Below are 11,113 nucleotides of genomic sequence, written 5' to 3' on the forward strand. Positions count from 1 at the left end.
GGACCAGTTCTCAATGCTTGCAATACCAAAAGGCATGCGTTGTGTACAGTCATGAACAGAACACAAACACGGCAGGTAGCGATAAAATAAAGGATCGCTTATTCAAGGCACAAAAGAAAGCGACACAATAGCTTCAACTAAACAAAAAAGCTCCAAGACATGTACTAATGTTTCCCAGCGACGACCAATGGCCCGGGAACACTGTCAGCGTAATTGTTGCCCTCGAAAAGGACTCATCGACTATACAGAAAACCCTATCCGGTTTCAATCTTGCTTGTGTGCACGATGCGTATAAAATAGATGTACACGAGCAGGGAGCGACCGCCGAGCCCCTTCACTCGCGTGCACGTCCCTAGATCAAGTGAAAAAAGTGCACCTCCTCCTTGGGTTCATCGGCGACCCCAGGGGGCAGCGGAATGCCCGAGCAAAGGCCTCCGAACTGCGCACGGCCTTGTTGCAGTCCACAGTTTGCGGACCGACGGCTCCGGGCAACGTGCACGTCATGTAGCACAAGGTCATAAAGAACACCTGGTCGCCCGAGAGACCACCAGGAATGCCCCGCGGCACTTCGTCGCCACCATCGATCAACGAGTGGCGGTAAGCCGCATAGGCCACCTCGATAGCGGGGATCTCGGGGAAGACGCTGGCTATTTTTCCGGTTCCGCTCTGGTTGTGCTCGGCGTTTACACCGACGTACCTCTGGCTCTTGGCCAGGCAGCCGTCCCGTTCTGCGAAACCCTTCGCCGAATCGCTGAAAGTGAATCGAGGGATCAACGTCACGGTCACGGACAAGAATTCGTTGGTGGACAGAACGCTGTCACCGGACGGAACGCCCAGATGAAATAGTATGGCCCCTGTCACCACAAAGATTTTGATATTGTCTTGAGTTTAACGGATTGCTTGCTTTATGCTTGCTGATTCACGGTTCGTTCAAAGGTAAGCGCACTAAGACATTTAAGCCCAGGCAACACTGCAAATCTTAGATTAGAGGGGCTATCAAACACTTTTCTAACTAATCATAAAATGACCTAACTATTATAGTGCGTCGTCGCACAAATCTCGTTACTCAAATTTTTTTTCTAATCCTTCACCTATAAGGGCAGTTATCTCACCGATACCTGGCTTTCTCTCTTTTTGTCTCCGCTAGCGCGCTGCCAGCTAAAAAGCCTTTTAAGTCTTTTAACAGCCTAGCGCTCTGAGACGGCCTTTTGTGTAATTATCTGTAAGTTGTTTTTTTTTCTATGAACTTAACTTGATTTTGGTTCTCACGTCACCATGTTTTTTAAGCTTTTTCTTCATCAAACCTCGTTTTAGTTCTGGTGCCATCGCACAGCCGGAAGCTTACAGTGTGCCTATGGATGAAATGTTTGGATTGTGGTATAACTTGCGAACAGCGTAGTGCATAAACATAAACACTACATGAGAATAAAGTTTTAACTAGTGCGGTGCACAACATTGCAAGAGAAAAATGTTGTGCAACTCGAACTCATCGATTCTGTCACACAAGTGGCTGAAGCTAGTGTAAAAGTAAATAATTTGTCATATATAACCAGAGCGTGCTATCAGGCTACATAGTTGCCATCACGAATAGACCGAAAAAGTGGCCTTAAATTTTTTCAACGCACTCACTGCGATAGAAAGGAGTCGCCGAACGTGCCGCTGGGATGCCATCTGATCCCTTGACTGTCCAAGGAGGCGACCAGTTGCAGTGCCATAGAAAAACCCAGCCCGCCGTACAACATTGCTTTTGTGCCGCCAGCGTAGTAAAGAGGCTTGGTCACAGCGCCGACGGCCACCTTCACTGAGTTGCTTGCGGCGTCGTAGATTAGATACGGCAATGCGTAGTTTACTGTATAGCCCCAGACATCGATGCCGGGGCGCGGACGGTAGATGTCAGCGGCGCAGCGGCTTGACTTGACCCAGTACTCCGCGAAGGACGACCCGGCGCTGGGAAAATCTTTGTACAAGCTGTCGAGCGCATCGCTTTCCAGGTACTTCGCTGGGGGCCACAGCTTGAGGCGCGTGGATGACAGCTTCTCGGCGGCGAGCTGCCGGCTCTCGGTGTCCAGCCATTCCGAAGCGTTCACCATGTCCACTGCGGCCGAGACGAGGCTGTCGAAGCAGGCGCTGACGGTCGAACGCTCCTCTCGCGAGAAGAGCGCCACAGAGCCGAGCGCTATCACCAGGAAGCGGTAAGGGGTCTCCACGAATCGCTCGCAAAAGTACGGCCGATATATCGTGACGCCCTGGTCGTAGCGGTTCTCCAGGAGCCTGTAGTCCACCGCGGGAGAAAACAGCTGCACGAAAGACCAGGCTATCAGAGACAACAGTTCGGGGTCTTTGTACGATGCCATCACGTCTGCGAATGCCCGAAAAAAGCCCGCGTCGCTTAAGAGAACCTGGTCACTATGTTCCACGTCAGGCTCGAGCTTGGACTGCCTGAAGGCGTGAAGCCACTGCTCGGAGTCCACCGACGGCGTGTGCGCTCCGATGTCGGCGATTGTCGCCAGCACTGGATGCACGACGGCCGGCCGCATGTTGGTCAGGAGTCTTCTATAGACATCACCTTCCATCGTTAGTGCTGAATCTATGAGTGTCTTGTTTACCGCAGAACCGTCGTGCTTGCCCCTCAAGACGAAGTGGAACGTGGCCCAGTACTTATCGTATCCCCCTGAATGTTTAACCGTGAGGTGATGTTGGTACATCAGGGGTATAAGGGAACCAGGATCCATAGTGATCCGCCAGTTTGGCGCAGATTCTAAGCGCAGTGCCCTCACTTGAAAGAAGAGCGGGACCTGCCACTTCAGCGCCAGCGTCATCAGTACTTCGAGAGCAGAGGCGCCACCTGGCTCTGATTTTTCCGGCCAAGTGAGCCTGCATTCGTTCAAAAAGTTCCAAAATATCTCCACGTTAGAGCCGTACTCTGAGCGGTCGCCCATGCAAGACGAGTACATGGCTAGTGGCTTGAGGCCGGCGCGAATTATCTTCGACCCCTGACGTAGCACGTCATTGAATCTTGGGAACCACGACTTGCGTACGTCATCCATAGCCGAGTTGGAGTGTTCGAGGTAGCCCTGGGGAGGCGACCACGCAGAGCAGACGTAGGCGCTGAAGTTGTCGCATGGATCGAGACTGCGGTTTAAATTGCCGAAAAGACGATAGCTGTGACGCAAACAGTCTTCAGTCTCGCACAGCGGCTCGGAAGGCACAGACCGGTTTTTTCGCATGAACATGATCGCAACGATAATTGACGCGACTGTGATGAAAAATACGAAGATGCTGGTAACGACGACTTGTCGTTTGGTTATCGGCACCCCTGCTACCGTGACCACGAGACCAGAAACACGCCTTGCCTGCAGCGAGAACAATAGAAAAGAGAAGTAACAGTAGTTCATCTGGGTAGACTATTTACTGAACAAGAAAAACCTCCATAGCTGTTTTGTTATTCGTGTTAAAATTCATCGTCACTAGGTGTGTATGACTGGTCCTATATAGTCTTGCTTCACAGTAGTGCAATAACACTTCGAAACCTGATCTTGAACGCTCTGTATTAGCCACCGCGGTAGCTTAGCGGATATAATGTCGCGCTGCTTAAGACTAGGTAGGTCGTGGGATCGAATCGCGGCGTTGCGGCCACATTTCGATGAAGGCGAAATGCAAAAACGTACGTGTCCCGTGCGTTGGGAGCACGTTAGAGATTCCCTGGAGGTCTAAATGATTCCCGAGTCCCCACTTCACGTGCTCCTTAATCGAATCATGGTTTTAGCGCGTATAACCCGAGACTTCAATTCTACAAGGCATATGAAAGAAGCACCTACATATGAAAGAAGCACCTACAAGGCATATGAAACCGACCATGGCAAGACATACCAGAAATAAGTTACGCCATGCATAGTTATATAAAGTCGCAGTTGCACTCTGTCACCTGATGGCATAGGTGTTGCGATTTCGTTGTACGGCGAGGAAAAAAAACTAGATTTTGAAAAATATGTACATCCTTCCTGTGGCAATCGGGCGATTACTCAATGCCCGTAGATGTGTTTTTACCCTAGGTTTCACAGTACAGCTGCAGGTGACTGTTTGGGTCGGTGATCCTTAATCTATGTTACTTAATAATAATAATTATTGGGTTTTACGTGCCAATGATGATAATGAGGCACGCCGTAGTGGGGGACTTCGGAAATTTCGACCACCTGGGGTTCTTTAGTGTGCACCTAAATCTAAGTACACGGGCGTTTTCCCATTTCGATGCCATCGAAATGCAGCCGCCGTGGCCGGGTTCTATGTTAGTTGTCAGCGCGGAAATGAAGGCGCCATTCGAGCAATCATCTTGGAGCTTGTAGTTTTAATGCGCAGCTTTGTCGCATCGAAGCGGCAAAATAACCCCAAATTCCGTTTAATTGTGCAGCACAAGCTACGCACAGGATAAGGAAGAGCCGTTGCTGGGAAACAAAACGCAAATAAAGTTAAAAGCGAAGCGCGAGAGAATGACCAAGTACCCGTGATTCTTCACATGCGTCGTATTCCTTGCTAAATAAAGGAGGCAGGTACTCGTGCATGAGTGCAGAAACTTTTTCATATATCTCGAGAAAAACTTGTTAGATTACAAAAGAAACAAACATGAGGGTTCGAGTGACGCATGCTGGAAGTTGGAAGGGGAGAGAGCGAGAAATCTTATCAAACGAAAGCTTATTGGGGCATCCTCGAACAGGTCCCCGCACGGCCCCAATGCGCTCAAACGAGACGAAGGGGAGAAGTGGGCGAGTGGCGCGCCATCTGTCGGGCAGCGCCGTACATGCGAGGAGGCGATCTTCTGTGTTTGCCGCAAGATGGCTCTGCATGTGCGCCAAGCGCAGAAGAAATGTAGCGGAAACGTACTTCGGTATTCGTTCAACTGCGACTTCTGTAATTTACATGCTCATAATTACCGATATGCACCGCAGTATAACTTTCTACGGCAAGTTTCTAAAGCAACACCGCATTCACTAGACGCGCTTTTGTCCCTCTTTGCACCATCGAACTCATGGGTGAGTGGTAGCGTCTCCGTGTACGCTCCGGAGACCCTGGTTCGATTCCCACCCACACCATCTTGCAAGTTGTTTTTATTTATGAATTGCCTTCCGGGATTTTTCACTCATGGCCAACGCCACCGACGCCGCCGACACCGGATTTTCTGCGACACGAGCTCCTTAACGCTGTCGCGTTAAAACCGTATCATGCTCTATCCGCCATCGGCTTCGTTACTCAAATTGTGCAAGGCAACTTGGACATTAGGTCCCATTTCGCTGTTGTAGCTGTTACGTGTAAGGCCGCATGGGAATGTGTATAAAAATATAAATCACTGCCTGTGCGAGCAAAATTACCATTTGTACAATGGTAAATAGGTGTTATCCATTGATTTCACGTTTTTTCTTGCTCATCTTTGTTTAAACAAATGAATCTTATAAGCGAGCATCATGATCAACTCAGTTGTGGTATCATTAAAGCAGCCCATATTGCGCGGGAAGGCAAACCATCTGCAAGCAAACCATGTAGTAATTTATCTCTGAAAGAGCTGTCGTTTCGGAGGCAGCGTGCGAATAAAATCTGGGCAAACACAATGTAATGTTTTATCTAGTTTTGGATCTGTGCAGCACTTCTTTCGGATCCCTTCCTTATTTGTTTGCATTATGCAATCCGGATTCCCAGGTTTAAAGTCGGCGCTTCACCTTCTGTACCCTTCAGGTTGTCTTCGTCCAATGTAGCACTCTGATTTTGAACAATGACTAATGGTCTTTCCTCCTGGTAATGAATTAATATTTGCATTACCAGATGCGAATTCCTTTTCAGAGAGAGAGAGAAAGAAAAACAGATGTCTATAAATTAAAAAAAGAAAAATGTGCATTTAGTAAAAGGCAACCCCAGTGGTTTAACCAGCTAAGTGAAGAAACACGTCAATGGGGCGACATTAAGTGTGAACTAAAAAAAAAAAGAAAACTAACTGGGCTTTCTTTGCTTACTTAGAGGTCTTAAACGCTCAGCGCTCATTGATGTCGGAGGCAAAAAATGCTTAAAGCTGAAAATCTGATTTTTTTTCGTTACATCAATTCAAACATTATGCACAAGCACTTCTGTATATTGATATACTTGCCGGTCGAGAAATGCTCCAGTTAAAGAGCTCTGTCTGCACAAGGCCTAAGCTATCTCGTCACTTTGTTGGTGTAGCAGGGTCTGCGTAGAGCTTAGTGCAGGAGGATACTTTTATTGAGGTAGGAATGCCGCACTGTGGTACATAGGCGCCATACGCTGTCATGCCATGCCAACTATAGCGTCAGGAGCCCACTGCCTGCTTTTGGCCTCAGTTGGGGCATTCAACTGCAATCAGAAGGCGACCAACGGCCACTGATTTGGGGGTGCATTCTCATTTATACTCGGCAAACTAGAAACGTAAAGGACCAATTAGAGGGGCGCAATTTCCTTGTATGCCTATGTCCCACGTACTAGAGTATGCCTACTTGTCTGACGCGTGCTTCCTTTTCGCCTGTCTAGCGTCAGCCGACATCGTGACGAGGTCAAATGTCCGGCGGGCGTCTTGTGCCTTGTGACTGTAGGACGCCGGTGTGTGACGCTAGAGATTTTGCAGCTCGGGTCTTGAGGCCATGATTATTAGGGTCACAATAAACTAAACCTTGTATTCACCCAGATATGATTGATAAAATCGGTAAATCCCTCCTAAAGACTGCGTGAGTACGTTGCACATAACGCTGCATATTTTATAAGCGAAATTGTTGTTTGGATACTTGCGTGTCCACATCTAGTGCGCGCGTAATATACAGCAATGTAAGCTCAGCTGGCACATTGTGGGTGCAATATAAATCTAGTCAACAGAAGAACTTACCGCTTTTATATAAATGCCAAGAGGGACATGCCCCCGTATTTCAACGTTAATCAGGCGATGAAACATATCAGTAACACCTTTTCCCATTAACGTGTGACACAACGGACAGGCGATTACGATAGTTTCGCAGATGTCCGCTACGGTAATAAAAGAAGAGCAAAACATTACGCAGATACTATGTACTGTGGGAATAAAAGTTTTGCGAAGCATGTCGCGGGTACCTGACTATGGCAGTGGCCCTGAGAAGGCACGCCTCGACCGGCTCTGTGACTCTCTCGAAGAATTCGAACAGGCGCTTATAATGCAGCTCGGGCATATGCTGAGGGTTAGAAATAAACTGGGCTCGCCTAGCTGCTCGATCATTGCGGACACCTGCCTCTTTCTCTGCGCTCCGCAGTACGTCAAACTCGAAATGCCCAAGTAAACCTCCCATGAACACAATTTCCGAGGTGTGTTCATGAGTTGGTGCGGTTGGCGAAGAATTCTTCGCATTAAAAACATACAGAGTGGAAGCAAAGTATGGTAACGCCAACCTTTCCGCGAGTGCGTGAGGCAGACCACTCAATGATCGTGCAAAAGACAGCCAGGTAGAAACACACACACACACACACACACACACGCACGCACACACACACACACACACACACACACACACACACACACACACACACACACACACACACACACACACACACACGCACACACGCGCGTGCACACGCACGCTCACGCACAAACGGATGAATATTTATGCGTGTTTGCGCCTTATTTACGGCTGCTAAATGTTATGTCGTAGTCGGCATGCGCAGTCGAGACGCCCGCAGGAGCATACTAGCGAGTGCAGGCTCTAAAGAACGAAGTTCAACTGCTTGTTACCCGCCGTGGTTGCTCAGTGGCTACGGTGTTGGGCTGCCGAGCACGAGGTCACGGGATCGAATCCCGCCCAGGGCGGCCGCATTTGGATGGTGCCGAAATGCGAAAACACCCGTGTGCTTAGATTTAGGTGCACGTTAAAGAACCCCAGGCGGTCGAAATTTCCGGAGTCCTCCGCTACGGCGTGCCTCATAATCAGGAAGTGGTTTTGGCACGTAAAAACTCCATATTTTAATTTAGAACTCATCTTTATTGCATGCTGAGCGGGCATGCATAGGACATGGGACCAGGATTGCCAGCAGCGTTTTCCTGTAGCTTCATTGCCGCTTCGGGCGTTGTAGTCGGTGGATACCGGAAGTGACACTGAATTCGCTATACCACACTATATAATCATCACGTTGTCAACCCTCGAATACAAGAGCCGAAGGGTACGTGCTTGCGTTAATTACTAGTACCGGCAGCTCTTCTGGCTAAATAAAGGTAAATAATGGGAAGAGGATATATAATTTCATTCCTTATTAAGGATGGTGTTTATAAAGACAGTTTACTTTATAGCAATATATTCGGTTTGAGTGACTTAAGAGAGGGCCTTTCTTGCATCCTTCTAGCAAGACTTTAACGGTGATCTGTTTCACACGGTTGAGTTTCGGCACCCGTAAGGGTTTCTCGCGCGTCAATTTCCCGGCACGCAGTGACTTGCACTCTTGTGTTTCCTTTATAACGGCTACGCTTTCTCACTACCCTGTAACTATCATCGTATTTAGTATCGCGCGCGTAAAGTGGCATTTACGCTGAGAAACAGAAACGGCCACGTTAGTACGACTGAACCAAGCGAGGCTACTCACGTTGCATTCGACACCCTTGGACGAAAACCCCCTGGGCTGCTGTTCTTTGAGCAGGTGAAGGACAGACGAGAGGGAAGCTCGGTGCTCAAGCCTCGGATCACGTGGCCCCGACAAGCTTCGCGAGTAACCTGATTTAGAATACTCTCCGTGCTCCGCTGTGTCAGGAGCGACCAGCTTGGCGGTGGCGCCTGGGCTAGTACTTGAAGGCACAGCGACAGACATTGTCGCCTTGCTGACGGTGTCAGGTAAATTCGGGCGGCACTCCGTCAGATTCGCGTCGCTGGCCTGATGCAGTGGACATCTAGTGGACTGTGCAGAAAGTAGCTGCGAAGAACTCCCGCCTTGTTCCTTGACCCAAGTCCGATGCGAGGCGTGGGGAGTACTCTCGGCAGCGGCGGCGGCAGCGGGCTGCGATGAAGACTGGAGCTGCGACGAGTCGCGCTCTCGTGCAAGCAAATGGCGGTCACCTTGGACGGCAGGCAACTCTGGTGGCAGGCCATCGGTCTTCACGGGTTGTTTCGAGAAAGACGGTGCCGGTGACGCGGTGGCAGTGGGGTCTGGCGGACCGCCGTTGGTGGAACAGTCACGATGTGCAGCGGCGTCAGACGCTTTCCGCTGCTCGTCACCGAAGGACGATAACCTTCCCTTGCCTTTCCTAGGTTGGCTCGTGCCAGCGACTGCTGCCGGGTTAGCCGCGGTGGTGGTCGTGCCTGCGAGTGGAACCGATTCCTGGGGGGAAGTCTCAGTGCCATCTTGAATGTCACCGCTGGGGATCTTCCGTTTTGCTTTGCTCTTGCCCGAGGAACTCGAGGAACGACACATGTCGCTTGTGACCGAAGCCGATGACTGCGTTCGAGATGCGCGCAGCTTCTTGCTCCTTTCTTCTGTGGTGCGAGGAAGCATATTTTTCGTGCGTATTCTTGCTCTAGCAGATTGTGGGAGTGCGCTCTTTGAGTGAGGTCTTCTTCTTCTATTGCAGCCACGTAGCTCAAACGGCGCGGGCAATAGATGACCGATTGAGACGAAGATGATATCAGTGGAACTGAAAAAAAAAATCTGCTCAGTAATTGCAGCAACTTAATGCGAATGAAATGAATAATTTTTAGAGGAAATGCAAGAAACGCGTAAATATTCGTCGTGATCATAAGTTTGATTTCAATATCGATTTCATGCTGAGTGATTCATTGATTGATAACTTTATCATTCCACCGAGCTGGGGTGCCCACCTCTTAACCTATACATAGGTAGGGGGGAGGAAGAAGCAGACCCCGTGGGTTGAGGGCGGTGAGTCTTCACGGCCTCAATGGCCAGGCGGATTGCTCGGCGCTGGTCGTCTTCAGCCTCGCTCTGGAGCAAGGCCTCAGAGGCTTCTCTACTGTCAGTGTTTTCCTTGGCCTCTGGAGCCAGCACACTCCCATAATAATAATAATAATAATAATATTATTATTATTATTATTATTATTTCATGCTGAGAGCTTGCTCTCCGCCATCGCTACGTAGGCCAAAGCATTAAGAGATATTTTCATGTGACCTATGTGGCAGCGCGATTTGCAGAGTCGACGGCACTCCCTCTCTACGGGAAAGCGTTCAACCATGCTTGTCAATGTGTCGCTTGAGTGCGAATGACCGCGTTTACCGAGGTCGGCACACCTTTGTGTGGTAAAGCTTTGTTGTATTAGTAGGAACCTTTCCACTGCCCGTCATACCATGCAGGTTACCAAGAACTTCCAGTATGGAGTTAGTATAACCAACTCTAGAGAAAAACCTGCCCCTAGCGCTGATTCACTGACATCGGCAACCACAAGGGCGCCGCCGTGTTGCCACTCTGTACAGACGCTCAGGCGTAGACGACGAGCTGCTATTCCGGCGAGAGACGCGCAATCGACACGACGCCGAGCGTTCCTTAGCGCGGCGATGCGATCTAGTTCAGGCGCCTGCAAACTCATCATGCACCGTAATTTCTTTCATTGAAATGTTATAAACAGCCATCGAATATTTCTCAAAAATATACGGAATGAACTTTAGACATTGCCCATACGTATGTGCTACGTGTGAATGCTTGCTTTCGCATCATATGTTGATTATTTCTTGCTTTACAAATATGAGAGGTAGTAACATGACGGCGTTTTTGCGGTTGCCACTTTTCTTCACCTAGGTTTTCCTCCGCAGTCAGTATGACCTCTATGGCCAGATGATGATGATGATGATAATGATGATTTATTGGTATTACGTTTGAAACGGTGCGGCGACAAATAGTCATCTAGCCTGCTTGAGTTGCTCAGGTACGCTACTTGTGCATTTCACTCTAGCATTTCTGTATAGGTCTCTTTAACCTTCGTTTTATCTTCCTCCTTGACAGCAGCCTATTTTTGTGTCAGCAGCTTGTGGCGCTGGTTTTAACCGCGGTGACGCTGAGCTTAGCAACAGTTTTATGGCACAGACCAATGATGCTGCATTAAAGTGCTGGTAGAAGGAGTGGTCACTGACACAACGGTTAATGTGCAGTCCACTCTTTCTGCTC

At 49.1% G+C, this 11,113-nt stretch overlaps 1 protein-coding gene across 1 annotated transcript; it reads right to left on the minus strand.

Moving 5' to 3' along the window:
• Positions 1-357: 357 nt before the first annotated feature.
• On the minus strand, positions 358-9,414 carry LOC126524221 (endothelin-converting enzyme 1-like). The gene is made up of 3 exons (XM_050172557.1): positions 8,593-9,414; positions 1,630-3,353; positions 358-751 (listed from the first exon to the last, which is right to left on the minus strand). Exons 1-3 carry the CDS (start codon positions 9,412-9,414, stop codon positions 358-360), a joined length of 2,940 nt encoding a protein of 979 aa, XP_050028514.1.
• Between the last annotated feature and the right edge of the window lie 1,699 nt (positions 9,415-11,113).

Source organism: Dermacentor andersoni, chromosome 3, assembly GCF_023375885.2.
Source record: "Dermacentor andersoni chromosome 3, qqDerAnde1_hic_scaffold, whole genome shotgun sequence".
In the NCBI taxonomy this organism is placed as follows: domain Eukaryota; kingdom Metazoa; phylum Arthropoda; class Arachnida; order Ixodida; family Ixodidae; genus Dermacentor; species Dermacentor andersoni.